We start from the raw sequence: 17,290 nt of genomic DNA on the forward strand, positions 1-17,290 counted from the left end.
CTCTCTCTCTCTATATATAGTATCTCTCTCTTATCCTCGCTCGCTCTTGTCGGTTTCTCGCTCTCTCTCACTTCTCTTTCTCTCTCACCCTCTCTCGCTCTCTTCGTTTTTCTCTCGTCTCTTTTTTCTCTGCTCACGCCGCTCTCTCGCTCTCTTCGTCTCTCTCTCTCTCTTCTCTCTCTCTCTCTCTTTCTCTTTCTCTTCACCCTCGCTCGCTCTCCTTCGCTTTCTCTCTTTAGTCTCTCTCTTCTCTGTTTCGTTCTTTCCTCCTTGCACTCTCGTTCGCGTACCGATAATCGTTCGTCCGTCGGTTTAAGCGCTCGTTCGATTATTAACGCTATGATTTGCGGGATATGAAGAGGAGTGCTGATGTATGTGTGTGCGTGCGTCGCTGCTTGCGGCGGCGCGGGCGGCGCTGTCTGTGTGTGTTCGCGGGTGGCCGTTCGTTTGATGTGGGTGGTGCGTGCGTGCGGGTAATTTAACTTTCATTGGCAGAATTTGCTGCATTGTTAGCGCCTGCAAAGCTGTTGTGAAGTTCCTTGACGAGAGACAGTTTAAATGTTAACGGCGTGTGTTTGTCGTGTGCGCGCGTACAACCAAGATGTCAACCGCAAGGTCGCCTGGTTAGGTCATATATTAGCTCGCTGTAGCGTGTCGCGGCCACCCCCGCTGATAGGTATAACGCACAAAACAATACAACACGCACGGAGCACAGAATGAAAAGAGTTACACAAACAAAACAAACAAAACAGAAGTCAGACGGATTCCGAGTCGCCGTTGTACTCGAGATGTGTAATGCTTCGAGATTGTTTTTACTATATGGTAGAAGATAAACATCGGCGCAGATGGTGCGTCAGTGTAGTCGCGTTCAAGTTCGTGTTTGTAACCTTGCTTTATTTCATACCTAATTAGTTCAACAATGTTTACGACGTATTTAATTAGTTATTATTATATATGCAATTCGACACTCCTCACAGACGAAAAACAGCAATGTGAAAACACGTGGTATATACGCCCACGAAGAACAAATTTGTATCGCCGGATGTTCAATAGACTCGATGTTTGATGTTCGATGTATACTTTCATTAACAAGGAGAGGGTGGGCGGTTGGGATTGCGTAACTCTGTCGATTGCAAGAAGCCGCCTGGTTTCTTGTTCTCTAACATTTTATATGATGAGCTATTTGTTGATAAGCATAAGGTTAACAATACAAGAATATTGCACGTGGCGTATCTAAATCCTGATATTAAATACGATTACTTCATCTCCTAATCTCTTCTCCTTTCTTTCCCATCTTGCCTATATCGACATGCGGAGAAGATATACATAATACGTCAGGACAGTTTACTCGCTGATCTAATCAAAATTCTGTGTCTTGACTAGACATTGACGTTGGCCGGGTCATCCCAGAATGAGGAATAATTTTATTGGCCCATGGTTTCTGGCCCGCCGGCCGCTTTGAAACCACGCATTTGTACAGAAGAAGCACTACAAGTGTTGCGATTCCCTTGGTCTTCTATACTTTTTATAGTTTTATCAGCTTTATTCTTATTGAGCCGAGTTTTATTATGCTGCGTTATATTCAGACCACGGCCCGCACGCACGCCTTCACCACACGCCACGCGCACACGCACGCGCACAACGCCACGCACACGCACACCGCACACGCACACGCACACGCACACGCACACGCACACGCCGCGCCGCGCCGCGCGCACACACACACACACACACACACACACAACAGCACATACATACACACACATACAACACACACACCACACACACACACACACACACCGCGCCGCGCGCACCACACCACACACACACAACAAACACATACACAATCACGCGCACACATACAAGCAACCCCCCACTAACAGCAACGATATGTGTTCAACATAGATATCTCTTGGGCAGGAGTTCAAACAGCTGACGATTCACTACATGCGCTATGCCGCTCGCCGTCTATGGCTGGCCCATGTACGTGCTGCATTGCCCCTAAACGACCGGCTCTGTCGTCTGCTACCGGACCTCAGGTGAGTAGCCATCACGTGACTTGACAAGACAAATGAGAAGACAGGTAGTGATCACGTGACTAATAACGCTGAGAAGAACAGTCGAGTATCACCGTGATGTAAACAAGTAAGAAGACTGTCAGTTGATCAGTGTGGTGTAACAAGATAGAAGACAGGTAGTGTCACGTGAATTGTAACAAGTAAGGAAGGCCAGGTAGTGATCACGTAAGTAAAAGTAAGAAGACAGGTAGTGATCACGTGATGTAACAAGTAAGCAAGACGAGTTAGTGATCACGTGAGTGGGGAGGGAGGAGTTATGTCAGGCTGGGGAGGGAGGAGATATGTCAGGCTGGGGAGGGAGGAGCTATGTCAAGCTGGGGAGGGAGGAGTTATGTCAGGCTGGGGAGGGAGGAGCTATGTCAAGCTGGGAAGGGAAGAGTTATGGCAGGCTGGGGAGGGAGTTGTAGTAGAATGCGGAAGGAGTTATAACAGGCTGGGGGAGGAATAAGTTATAATAGTGGGTTATAAACGAAGTTATAGTATGCTAAGGAGGAAGAAGTTATTATAGCAGACTGGGAAGGAAAGCTCTATAATAGCAGAATATGGAGGACGAAGTTATAGCAGACTGGGGACGAAAGATTTATAATAGAAGACAAGGGAGATAGTTGTGGCAGGCTGAAGAGGAAGACGTTATAGCAGGCGTGGGAGGGAGGAATGATAGCACTCTGGGATGGAAATGGTTGTAGAATGAGTAGGAAGGAGTTACGGCATATTTAGGAGGAAGGATTTATAATAGCGAACTACGAAGGAAGCTGTAGTGGGTTGCGGAAGAAGAAGTTATACTGTAGCAAGCGTGGAAAGGAGACATTATAGCACTCTTGGATGGAAATGGTTGTAGACAGAGGAAGAAAGAGTTACGGCATGTTTAAGAAGAAGGATTTATATATAATAGCAGACTACGAGGGAAGTGGTAGCAGGCGTGGGAGGGAGGAATTATAGCACTCTGAGAAGAAAGCTGTGGTAGGCGAAGGGAGGATGCTAAATCACGCCGAGGAAGAGTAGCATTCTGATGGAGGCATCTATAGCAGGCTGACGGGAGACAAATATCGACTTCATATTATACAAATGAACATCCACTTAAAGGAAACTACATGTCACCCACCTTGCACGTATGATTAAATACGACCAAAGACGATGAACAGATACATTACTGTTCGTCTCAACAACCACAGGAACTTCCTCAAGGAACCTCAGAACCATCTCGTAAAATAGTTCAATAAAAAATAAAACGCATTACTATCTTCATCAATACATCTCGTAAGTATTAAGCCCGGCGCACACGTGAGTAATTTTACTCAAGTAAAATGATGCATGCGTCAAAATACTCACGCGAAATATTTTCAGCGTCCGCCGCACACGTGAGTAAGATTACTCAAGGTATAAGTGGTAATGTAGATCACGTGACTGTGCACAGCCAATACTGGGCGCAGTCATCTTTAAAATGCACGTATTATAAATAAAAGCATGCATTTAAACGCATGCGCTGTGAGGACCAGTGTTGAGTAAATTTACGCAGCTAGCGCGCACACGTTGAGTATTTTGACGCATGAGTAAAAAATTATCAAACATGTTTGATATTTAGTTTTTTGATGCATGCGTCAGAAAACTCAACGACAATCCGGCGCGCACGTGAGTATTTTGACGCATGCATCATTTTACTTCATTCATACGTACGTTAATTTACGCATACATTCATACCCACGAAAGTCTATAGATGTGTCCAGCAATGTAATAATGAGGAAACCTGGGTAATAAGCAGACTGCTTGCTAACAGGAAAGCGCGGCAATGGTACTCGCACCATAATACCTGGCTATCTACAGATCAATACGATAATACCTGGTACTTAGTCGGCCAAAGTGGACGCGCAATTTATATAACGTGCGCGCGACACAAAATCAAATCTGACATAAATAGCATTAGCACCAGCTATATGAAACGCCACCGAAGCGTCAGATCCAGACGTTGTCTACCGCTTAACGTGAGAAAAAAAATCGTTGATGAAGAAACAAAAGTTCATTACACTATGCGGCGAACACGGCTCCTGGAACGGTAGATGCTCATATACGTTTCAAGCGCAAGATTCTGCTAGGTAGCGAGACGCTTGTAGCGTGTGAAAACAGAAGCAGGCTTCGTCAGTTGAAGCGCGACAGAGCGCGTCGGTTTATTGAATCACGTAAACGCCGACAGTCCGCCGCGCATGCGCGAGTGACAATGACGTCATTGGGGGTAGCGCCTCTAAATTCAAAGAATGCCGCTCTTCATCCCTATCCTCACACATACACACATGCACGCACGCATGCACACGCACACGCGCACGCACACACGCAGACACATTACACACGCGCACGCACGCACACATGCACGCACGCACACGCGGGGAACGGGAAACGTTCTTACCTCATTATTAAGATGCAGGAACTTGGTCTCAGGAGTGACCGGAACGCCGGAAAGAAACTGATATATGCTGTTGTCGTTCTGCAAAACAAGTAGAGCGCAAAAAAACATTACATGAGAATCACGGAATCACGACCACCGATCCGTCACCACTGGACACGAACACATATCGCGCAGTTATTTGCATTTCCATCCCGATGCCGACTTCAAAGATGACGTGCTCGGAGTATCGGTGAGCATTCTCATCCTCGTCCCCATCCTTCATCATTATTGTCATCGTCATATCCATCGTCATCGTCAACGCCATCGTCATCACGAAGATCATGCTCATCCGAATCGTATACATCTTTAGGCTTTTCCTTGCGGCCCTCGTCTGGGTGAAGCCATGTGTGAGTGTGCGTGCGTTTCTGCGCGTGCGTGAATGCGTGCGTACGTGCGTGCGTGCGTATATATATATATATAAATTGCAAACGCGACGCGGAGGCGGTGATGATGACGACGGCAACAGCGCCACCTTGCCACAGCCATCAACAGAAATTACTTGATGGTAATTCTACTTTTATAATCAATAAATAATAACAGCTAACAACCAAACAGCGTTCGTTCTTACCAACCAACCAACTTCAAAAGTAGGTTGCGAAATTAGGAACATGGGCTATTTTGACAGCTCAAAGTCTTATATAACTACAAAGATGCGCGCGCCTGAATTAGTAACGCGCCGCTTTGAAGTACGTTAATTGGTGGAAAAACGACTCACTGTAACGACCTCCTAGAAGGCTTGAACGCCTTTATCAAGACGCGGACAGAATTATTATCCTAATGCGTCGGCATAAACCCTTTTGTCACAAACACGGTGAAACAGATTTTCGTTAAAAATCGATAGCACTTCATCCCGTAATATTTTCTGTCACGGTTTCCGGCGTTAAGCGTAAATAATATTACGAATTAAAAGAGATTAGCTTGTTAAAAGTATGTGGTGAGACATGCATGTGTATATGCCCATGTACAATGTGTGTGTGTGTGTGCGTGCGTGCGCTGCCGCGTCGGTTGCGTGTAACGTGTGCGTGTGCGTGTGGTGTGCGCTGTGTGACTGAGTGTGTGTGTGTGTGTGTGTGTGTGTGTGTGTGTGTGTGTGTGTGTGTGTGTGTGTGTGTGTGTGTGTGCGTGTGTGCGTGCAATAATGTGTGCATGTATGGTTGTGAATGCTTCCTATATGCTTTTCTCGTTTTTTTTTGCAAATCTTTCCAGATTTGGAACGTTTAGCACCAGCAACAGCAGCAGCAGCTGCATCATCAGGTTCGGTAACAGCGGCGGTGGCGGCGACTGCATAAACTCAGAAACTAAAAAAATCCTGAATCATGAAAATAGTGACGGATATTATAATTCCATGTGAATTTTCGCGCGTGCGTGCGAGTGACACATTGGAAGAGAATTACCAAGCTGATCGAGTTATGACGTCACGTGATTAAATTCTACCCGAGATTTAGCGCATACGAACTTGGCTGGCGGGAAACGCCAATTCATTTTTTATCAGCGGACGAATACGGGGCGATTGAAACTAGATATCGGTTAACCGCGAGGTGATGGACGTATGCGTAAAGTATGTGCATACCCATGTAACCAGCAGAAAGTTACCGAACCTTTAGGCAAAATTTCAGTTTTACCGTTTTCGCATTTAAATTTCTCATGCGGGTATTAGACACTTCTAATCATAAATTAACATTATAAGCATGATATAATCTTGGTTTTGCAACATCTGGAACACAACTGACGAGAATCTTAATGCCATTCTAGAGAACACAAACACTACCACCCGAAATCACCAATCGTTATAAAATGGCCGCATTTTACGCGACCTTTAGAAAGAATCACTGCCTATTAGAAGTGCTACAGCTGCAACTACATCTAATATACAATCCCTGCAAACTAAACAGTAATGTGCTAATTACGTAAGCAACAACCAATCATTCGAAGTCGCGGATTACTTTGTCAACGCGTTTACACTTTCAGAACGAGCCCTTGAGTCTCCTCCAACTAAAAATAGCTCCATCGTAAGTGCCTCGCAGCGCTGCTGCTGCAGCAAACCTATAAAAAGAATCCTCGAGAGAGTTTTCTCGCTCAACGGTGCGCGCATATGGTTCGTTAAATAAATAATGATTCTTATCCCTTCGCGCGCCGACCAATTACAGCAACGCGTTACAAAGTGCCTCGGGGGCGTCTAGTTGGACGTGCGTATGGTGTACGGTTTGTCAATTTAGTCCAACCATATTTCGGTTTACAAACACACCATATTTTCCGCCAACCATACACATTGTAACGCCGCCAACATGTTATTTATAAAAACCTTATCTTACTTAAGCTAAAGTCACACCAAGCTCCCGGACCGGGCCGGACGCTGCCGGACTGATCCGGGGAGAGATCCTTGTTGGGTCCTGGACGGTCCTGGACGGTCCTGGACGGTCCGGCCCGGTCCGGGGTGGTCCTTGATGGTCCGGCGCATTCCGGGATATCGCCCCGGATGTTTTAAACTGTTTAAAATTGCCGGGGTGATCCGGGACGGTCTCCGGGAGGTTTTCACTATCCGGGTGGTTCCGTGGGACGGTCCGTGGCGCATGTCGCGTGGTAGGTCCGGGACAGTCCTGCGTGGTAGGTCCGGGACAGTCCGTAGGTTGGCACCGCTGTTAAGAACCGCGGCCGCATCCGGTGGCCATCCGTGTCGTTTTTGTCGGCCACGGATCACTACGGATCAAGCCGCGACCCCAACACGGATGGCGGCAGCAGCGGATGGCCAGACGGGGGGCCGGACCACGGCCGCGATAAGCAGCGTCCGTGGCGGTCGAGGCAGTCCGGGGGCGGTCCGGGCGTCTAGTGACTTCCGTCTCCTGGGGGCACGAGCTTCATGCGGGCTCAAATCCAGGATGTCCCGTGGCGCTGCCGTGTGCTGGTCCGGCCCGATCCGGCCCGATGGATGCTTTTTTCGACGGATCGCCACGGATTATAATTTACGGTCCGGGGGAGACCTGCCCCATCCGCATGGTTATCCGTGCGGACAGTCCGCCCCCAGTGATGACTTTAGGCTTACCCCGAAAACGGGTTTGTCTATATTCAGGCCGGTACAGGAGATAATTTGCATATTTTGTCACGTGGTTTGTGTTATAACCAATCAGATGTAATCGCGGTGGAGAAGGAGGGGAGAAGCTGGTGGAGAAGGAGGAGGGGGAGAAGCTGGTGGAGACTGAAGAAGGGAAGAAGGGAGAAGCTGGTGGAGAAGGATGGAGGTGGCGGAGAAGGTGGTGGAGAAGGTGGTGGAGAAGGGAGAAGGTGGTGCCAGGGAGAAGGGCACCTCCCTGCCACCTTCTCCACCACCTCCTCCACCAGCTTCTCCCCTCCTCCTTCTCCACCAGCTTCTCCCCCTCCTCCACCACCTTCTCTCCCTCCTCCTTCTCCACCAGCGTCTCCCCTCCTTCTCCACCGCGATTACATCTGATTGGTTATAACACAAACCACGTGACAAAATATGCAAATTATCTCCTGTACCGGCCTGAATATAGACAAACCCTACAGAAACACGTGTACATTTTTCCTACTAACAGGATTCGCGCGCCACCGAACCACAATTCCCCCCACACTAGTTTGCTAAACCAACACTATACTAGTAGTTGGTCAGCGAACGGTACAAGTATAGTTTGCGCAGAAACATGGTTTTCCGCGCGCAGTGTGACGGTTTGTCTTTATTAACTCCTGATATGGTGTGTGTTTGTAAACCGACATATAGTTGGACTAAATTGACAAACCGTACACCATACGTGCGTGGCTTCGCGCCACGACAGCTATAGGGTGATACTCCATTAGGAGTGTTCCCAACTTTAATGTTATTAAAGGAGCGTTAGCCCAGCTGTGCTCTCACCTTGGCCACAAGCTCAGAGCTGTGCTGCTTCTGCTGTCTCCGTAGTAGCACCAAGCCGGCAACGACGTCGGAAGGGACGACGTCAAGGTCGCGGAAGAACTCGGAAAGCAACTTGGCAATTTCTGTGAAAGAATTCTTGGAAGGGAAGAAGAAGAGAAGCAAGCCGATTAGTACGATGATGTTAGCTTAATTACTATCAGGGAGAAATGGCGCATAATTTGAATAAAAAGAGCGAGAAAGACCTTACTGAAATAAAGAATATGTATAACTAGTATACGCGGCTACGCCTATACTAATCTATAGCTACAGCCCAACGCAATAAGGAGGAATCCGCATCTTTTAAAGTTGGGTAAAATATAAGGTAAGACTTATGGTTCGGATAAGTTGAGGATAACCTTGAGATGAGCGAAAGGTTATGCAGACGGGTGAGTTTCGAATCGGGATTAGGGACTACTCTAAGTAAGGATATATCTAATCATAACCGTATCCATATGGTAAACAAAGTGCTGCCTTCGCTGGGTTTTTATGGCTCGGCTTTACACTTATATATGAGTAGATACTCTAGATGGTACCAATTATTGCTACACAGATCGAACTGAATAAAGAACTAATATATATTCACAGTGATGTACTCTTACTGAGCTTGCGCTGGCCTCGCTAATCACGCATAAATGTAATTAAAGTAGACTAGAGTAACGTCGGTGTATCCAGTCGTGTAGTGTGCTGCATACTGAGCATCAAGCTCATTGAGCTCATACAAGCTCATCAAGCTCGTACGCAGCGCAGCTCATTGAGCATGCAAATCATCAACTTCTAATCTCCAGCATGGCACGTACTCGGCCGTATTAGTATGTATATATTGCAGCAATATATATATATATATGCAGCAGTAGCAGCAGTCGGGACGCCATCCGCATCCTGGTACGCTATATGGTCTCTGGCTCTTCGTTATTTCCCCACGACGCCCGCATTATGAATGCACTCACGATACACTCCCACGCACGCACGCACGCACGCACGCACTCACGAACGCACGCACGCGTATACGCAAACCTACTTGCTCGCACGCACCCGTCTACGCACGCGCATTCGCGCACACGCGCCCTCCCCACATGCGCGTCCAAATACGCACGCGCCTACCCACTCTTACACACACGTACACACACGCACGCACACACACACACACACACACACACACACACACACACACACACAGCGTGTGCGTGTGCGTGTGCGTGTGCGTGTGCGCGTGCGTGTGCGCGTGCGTGTGTGTGTACGTGCGTGCGTGCGTGTGTCTGAATATAAACCAGCATAATAACCGGTCAATAAGAATAAAGCTGATAAAACTAATAAAAAGTATAGAATGCAAAGGGAACGCAAACACTTTAGTGCTTCTCTGTTACAATCGTGGTTAGAAACCATGGCCAATAAAATTATTCCATTCTGGGATGACCGCCAACGTCAATGTCTATCAAGACACAGAATTTTGATTAGATCACGAGTAAATGTCCTGAGTATATGTATATTTCTCATGTCGTATATAGCAAGATGGGAAAGAAGGGAGAAGAGATTAGGAGATGAAGTAATCGTATTTTAATATCAGATTTAGATACGCCACGTGCAATATTTTGATATTGTTAACTATGCTATCACAAATATGCTCATATAAAATGTTAGAGAACAAGAAACAGGCGGCTTCTTGCAATACAGAGTTACGCAATCCAACCGCACTTTTGTTAATAAAGTTATACATCGAACATCAAACATCGAGTTATTGAACATCGAGCGATTACAAATTTGTTTTCGTGCGTATAACCACGTGGTTTTCACTTGCTGGTTCGTTTGAGGAGTGTCGAATTGCATATATAATAATATGAATTAAATACGTGTAAACATTGTTGAATAATTTAGGTATGAAATAAAGCAAGTTACAAAAACGAACTTAACGCACACACTACGACCATTGCGCGATGTTTATCGTGTCTATCCATTATAGTAAAAACAATCTCGAACAATACACATCTCGAGTAACGGACTCGGAAGCCGCCGGACTTCTGTTTGTTTGTTTTGTTTGTGTACTCTTTTCATTCTGTGCTCGCTTGCGTGTTGTATTGTTTGTGCGTTTACCTATCAGCGGGGGTGCGCGACACCTACAGCGACTATATATGACTTAACAGCGACCTTCGGTTGACATTGGTTGTAGCGCGACAGACAAAACACGCGTTACATTTAAAACATGCTCCGTCAAGGAATTAACAAAGCTTTGCAGCGCTAACAATGCACAAATTTCCAATGAAAGTTAAATCTACACGCACGCACGCACCCACCCACCAACGAACCCACCGACGAACACACACACACGCACGCCCGCGCGCGCACGCACGCACGCACGCACACACATACACACACTCCTCTTCATATCCGCAAATCATAGCGTTAATAATCGAACGACGGCTTAACGACGGACGAACGAATTATCGGTACGCGAACGAGAGTGCAAGGGAGGAAGAGACAGAAAGAGAAAGAGAGAGATAAAGAGAGAAACGAAGAGAGCGAGAGAGGGTGAGAGAGAAAGAGAAAGAGAGAGAGAGAGAGAGAGAGACGAAGAGAGCGAGAGAGGGTGAGAGAGAAAAAGAGAGAGAGAAAAACGAAGAGAGCGAGAGAGGGTGAGAGAGAAAGAGAGTGAGAGAGAGCGAGAAACGAAAAGAGCGAGCGAGGATAAGAGAGAGATATATATAGAGAGAGAGAGAGAGAGAAAAAAAGAAAGAGAGAAACGAAGAGAACAAGAGCGGATAAGAGAGAGAGATATGAAGGGAGAGAGCGAGAGAGTGAGAGAGAAATAGTGACACACACACGCGCACCCACGCGCACGCATTAGACGCAACACAAACCACGCGCACCGTGCTACAAAACCATAACGAAATTCATCTACAAAAAGCCCCCGTATCTCCCTCCTGACGGCGTGTGTTCACCGCAGCAACACTTCACCGGAGTAATTTGGAAGCTGTTCGCGGTAGCAACTTTGATCCATTTCGCTGATAGAATGGCGGTTATGACGTCACGGCGGTACGTTTCGCTATGGTGATGCCGACAGTCTAGCGTATCTAGCGACGTACAGCATCTACACGCGTCTCGATGACGTCATCAGCCCATGGTCGCGTGCTTTGCTGCTCACATATTTCGGTGGTCGCAGAGTTTTCCCGGCGACGTTTTCGCCATGGTATTTGTTTGCTACGCGTATTGCTTGCCCAAGTTTTACTGATGATATATTTTGTAGGTAATAAGTTTGGTTGGTCACATTTTAGGCTGGTCGCATATTTTGTTTGCCTCGAGTTTTCGATCCATGTGCTGTACTAGACACATTTTCCCGAATGGTAAGATATTTCGCTGGTGGTGAGAGGTTTCATATAAACTCACCCTATTTGTGTCCGTCGTGCCAAGACAGCAGAATAGTAGGCGACACCGCTTGTGCCAGCTCGCCTGGTACTTTATCCATGTTTTTCTGCAAAAGAAAAGTCACGGTATATTGATTGCTGTCAAATATAGACAGCAAAACTATAGGGCAACGAAATAACCATTACATCGCGTATTGTTTTCATTCGAACACAGTAAAACAGTAAAACGCTATCTGTACTCTATACGAATATCCCGGATACTTATCTTTTTTTTAATTATTATTATTATTATACAAACGTTTCTATTATACACACGTATTAAACAAATACGGTTTCCAATTATACAAACGTGCATCAAACTAAATGTATTTGTAAAAAGTACGATATGACAGACATCGTACAGTCTCAGTGTATATAACAGTGTGATTGATAAGTACGTATATCTCAATGACTTTACGAAGTTTAGACCAAAGATTTTAACCCGCAAGGCAGACAACGAAAAGAAGATTCATGTTATATCTTTACATTGTATTACCAACCAAAAGTAATCTACTTGTAAAATTTCAGTATATGTTGAGTGCGCCCATTGGCGTGACGTACTCGGCGTTCCAACGGCGCAGCATTACCCCCAGACGATGCAGACCAGTTTACCTAAGAAACTTACGCGGCAAGTGATCGACGTTGCAAAAATATTTGCGAGCGCCATCGATGGAGTTTAGTTGAGACAAGCGCCGAATCGATAAAGCAATCTCAAAGTTTCTAGAATTCGTTTCGATTATTCACCGTATGTCAAAGCTCAAAAGCAAATAACAATTTAGCCGAGAAAGGTTTGCACGCTATATAACAAAAGTAGATAATAGGGATAGAAAGGTTCCCTATTATCTACTTCTGCTATTATATGCTAAGCTGCGCAGGTTGTGTAACACACACACACACACACACACACACACACACACACACACACACACACACACACACACACACACACACACACACACACACACACACACACACACGCGCGCGCGCGCGGGCGCGCGCGCACAAACACACACGAACTGCCATTAACCCACACATCACCATGCAGGGACGGAAAATGTAGCGAGTCAATAAAAGTTGGAAGCATTATATGCGCCAACCTGTAAACAACGTTGGTGTACTCGAAATCGCTCATTTGATATGGCGTCGTAAAAGCTTAGCGACAGGACCCGCAACCTCACTACACGCAAGTCAGCATATACGTGAAATTTCTATACATGTTTAAGAGTGATTTTCATTTAAATTGGGCCGTCAGTTTGCCTAAGTTTTATATTTCGTTTATCCGATCTTATAGGAAAACATCGGCTTCATCACGTCTATACAGTTTTATGCCTTACTAATATATTTTCTATTGATACCAATATCTTGCCACACGCGAGGATGTACATTTTGTATTATTAGCCAACATGTAACCTGGTCGTTTAAAGTATATAGGCGTAGACATGACGTGCGCCTAATGAATTGTACGCGCAGTTTTACAATAGCTAATTATTTATATAGAGTATTAGTCGGCATTGAGTACACAAACATTGTTTATCTAGTAGCAGTCTACACGTCTAATATAACCTTCATTCACCGTCATATTTTACACCTCCGGTGTTGACGAAGTGCTTGTGAGTATACATTAGCGCGGCACAACCTAGCGTATGCTGTTATATAGCAGGTTCATTAGTATATCACTACAGCCGACAACGCTCGTGCCAGCAGCCCAACCACTGTAAGCGCTCATCCTGTTCTGCTAGCATCTATGACAAATACGACATACGCATATACGCTCTCCTATGACACTATTTGTGAAGATTTTCATATTGTTGTATGTGTTGTGCGCATCATAGGAGTTTAGGAGCGCTATTATGAACGCAAGCAGTGAATTTAAGCTGTAAAGCGGAACGAAGTTAACTTGCCAATATTTGTCATAGGAAGACAAATAGTGTCATAGGAGAGCTTATATGCGTATGTCGTATTTGTCATAGATGCTAGCAGAACATGACTGTTGAAGCGCTCAGCATTCCGTGATGACATGCCGATTGTTATGGACGATGATTCCTCGTGAAGGCAATTATAAAGCGATCGACCTTAAACATCACGCGGTCTTCTAAAATATTCAAAAAATTCCACGCGAGATATACGAGTAGTTGCTTTGCGATACGGTACGTTCGAAATAAACAATCATATGTGTATAAAATGTGTTTGCATATAATAAATACAGATGTTTTAAGCGCGCTTCACCGAGGAAACATTACGAGATAACTCTCGGGTAAGATCGACCCGGATACTATGTCATGTTAGGATGAGCTGATAATACTTATTATATATTACTATGATTATTTATAAATATATATATTATTAGAACACTGATAACATTTGCCAACATTAATGTATTATTAGCTATTGATGTTATTCCATTTCATGGCGTCACGTCGCCCGCTATACAGCTGAAACAAAGTTATAAAGCTGCAAACTGTTCAACACACAGCAGTGCTAAACCTCTCACGCATACTCTCGCCCCATGAGAGCAACCTCAATCACCTGCTGACTGAATTTATTGAACCTGCTGTCCGTTGTAAAATAAGATACGAGTACTCGGAAACAATGCTAGTTCGGTGTCGCATCATCAGACTGGCTCCACTGTATCAGTAAAACTATAGATAACTATATTGATCCGGTGATATAAAATGCAACTAGGAACCAGTCTACGTACTTGCGAGCTTATCGTCTTCACGGCGATATCCTGCGGCAGGTTATTAGACAGTAGAAATGAGTGGAGAGGGTTGTGCTGGACTCACTTATTAATACTAGTACCAGCTCGTGTTGTGACCCGCCATTGAGTGAAACCTGGTCGAATCGTTCGGCGTTCGAGTTTCTCGTGTATCGAACAGCTATAGAACGGGTGCTTTCAACATTTGCGTTTATTCAGCTTCGTTTTACATCATTACTCGACATAATAGCTCGCTTTGCATATCGAGTAGGTGATGATATACCAAGTATATATATATATATATATATATACATATACGTAACTGAAAAAGCGTCCAGCAGCGGCGTAGCGGTTTAATTACGAAGCATGTTGACAGATGTGGACAGCACACGGAGCCGTATCACGCAGAGCCACTTTGTCATCCGGGAAAACCACTGCTGTCAATAAACCCCCCGTGTTGAAATCACATTTCCTCACCGCCATTCGCGATCGCCGCCCCCCCCCACTCCCCTAACTTGCACGAAGGACCACAATGTAAATAAGTGTGCTAGTCATACGTTTTTTTGTATATATCCTTGGTAGTTCCATTTAATTTCATTAACTTAAAATTTATTGTAACAGTATATATATGGATAATTATCTAAATAGTTAAATAAATAAATAAATAAATAAATATAAAACTTTTCATCATGCCCACCCGCGCTGCTTGCGCACACGCTATCCCAGCCTGCCCCGCGCGTGCTTAGGCGCGGATCAATATTACACTCGCCGTCGGCGCATCACGTCACGTCGGCATCCGAGCTAGATATCTTTTTATCTGTCCGCGCGAAAAGCAAGAGGCAATTAATCTCGTTTTCCTCGGAATGGGTCTCTCATTGTCGTGTGTATCTCTAGCACAGCAGCAGAACTGCAAACAGTATATAGTATACTATATATTAGTATATATACTGTGTTGGGCTTCACGCGTGTAGTATGGAGGGGAAAGAAAAAAGGAGAGCGAGAGAGATTATATATATATATATATATATATATATATATATATATATATATATATTAGTGAACGGTGTGTGATACACTGCAAACAACACGGGCGAACGCGCGGTGTTTTGCAGCCATTGGTGCGTGTGTGTATTCTACATAAGGCTACGCAATACTGCACACATGTTAAGCGTATACGCGTGTCACTGCAGGTAACATGCTCGCTTAGCTGCTAACGAGAAGTTGACTGTTTCTCCTCATACAACGATAGTAGTAGTAGTACTGGCTACGAGTTCTACGGCTTCGTAAAGCTTGACAGAAACGCCACCAGGAGGCGTAAATACACTGTTGCGCTGTTGCGTCGCGATACCCACGCGAGGTGCGCGCATCCTGGTGGCGTTTAGAAGAAACTTTACGAACAGTGGGAACTCGTGTCGACAGTGCGTGTACAGATAGCAGTCGCTCTCACGTCGGGTGAAGATATACTTGCTACTAATTAGTACAAGCGAGGAGGAAACATCGCAAACGGGTGCTGACACTCTTGTTAAAAAACAACTGCCTGGACTTGCCACCATTGCAGTACCTTCGTTCGCAAGTCGAGTACACGGGCTCAGACATACGTAACCTACAAAATAGAAAAACAACAACATGCGCACTGAATCATGAATGCCAAGATAATATAGGCCGCGACACAGGCAAAGCGAAAACAATTGGTCGATGGGTTTCCTGTTGACTGAAACGACAGTGAGTATACGTGAGCTGTAGCACATAGATGAAGCCAGCATCCATATGCTACAGTAGCATGGAAGCCAGTATCCCTGCGTGTCAGTAAGGAACCCAGCATCCCTACGCGACAGCGGATAGGAACCCAGCATCTCTACGCGTCAGCAGATAAGAACCCAGCATCCCTACCCGACAGCAGATAGGATCCCAGTATCCCTACCTAGCAACGACAAGGAACCCATGCAGCATCTCTACAAGACAGCAGATAGGAACCCAGCATCCCTACCCGACAGCAGATATGAACCCAGCATCCCTATGCGACAGCAGATAGGAACTCAGCATTCCTACCTAGCAACGACAAGAAACCCATCATCCTCACGAGACAGCAGATAGGAACCCAGTATCCCTACCTAGCAACGACAAGAAACCCATCATCCTCACGAGACAGCAGATAGGAACTCAGCATCCCTACCCGACAGCAGCTAGGAACCTAGTATCCCTACCTAGCAACGACAAGAAACCCATCATCCCTACGAGACAGCAGATAGGAACCCAGCATCCCTACGCGACAGCAGATAGGAACCCAGCATCCCTACGCGTCAGCAGATAGGAACCCAGCATCCCTACGCGACAGCAGATAGGAACCCAGCATCTCTACGAGACAGCAGATAGAAACCCAGCATCCCTATGCGACAGCAGAAGATAGGAACCCAGCATTCCTACCCGACAGCAGATAGGAACCCAGCATCCCTACCTAGCAACGACAAGGAACCCAGCATCCCTACCCGACAGCAGATAAGAACCCAGCATTCCTACGCAACAGCAGACAGGAACACAGCATCCCTACGCAACAGCAGACAGGAACACAGCATCCCTACGCGACAGCAGAAGATAGGAACCCAGCATTCCTACCCGACAGCAGATAGGAACCCAGCATCCCTATGCGTCAGCAGATAGGAACCCAGCATCCCTACCTAGCAACGACAAGGAACCCAGCATCCCTACCCGACAGCAGATAAGAACCCAGCATTCCTACGCAACAGCAGACAGGAACACAGCATCCCTACGCAACAGCAGACA

At 45.9% G+C, this 17,290-nt stretch overlaps 1 protein-coding gene across 1 annotated transcript in view; it reads right to left on the bottom strand.

Moving 5' to 3' along the window:
• Nucleotides 1–3,056: 3,056 nt before the first annotated feature.
• The window catches only part of LOC106820565 (sn1-specific diacylglycerol lipase alpha-like), an 86,307-nt gene continuing 72,073 nt past the window's right edge, over nt 3,057–17,290 (bottom strand). The window contains exons 5-8 of the mRNA XM_014825077.1: nt 11,798–11,882; nt 8,381–8,515; nt 4,477–4,554; nt 3,057–3,107 (exon numbers count right to left, since the gene is read on the bottom strand). Coding sequence (XP_014680563.1) covers nt 3,057–3,107; nt 4,477–4,554; nt 8,381–8,515; nt 11,798–11,882 — 349 coding nt within the window. The remainder of the gene's footprint in view (nt 3,108–4,476; nt 4,555–8,380; nt 8,516–11,797; nt 11,883–17,290) is intronic.

Source organism: Priapulus caudatus, unplaced genomic scaffold, assembly GCF_000485595.1.
Source record: "Priapulus caudatus unplaced genomic scaffold, Priapulus_caudatus-5.0.1 Scaffold42, whole genome shotgun sequence".
NCBI classification, from domain to species: domain Eukaryota; kingdom Metazoa; phylum Priapulida; class Priapulimorpha; order Priapulimorphida; family Priapulidae; genus Priapulus; species Priapulus caudatus.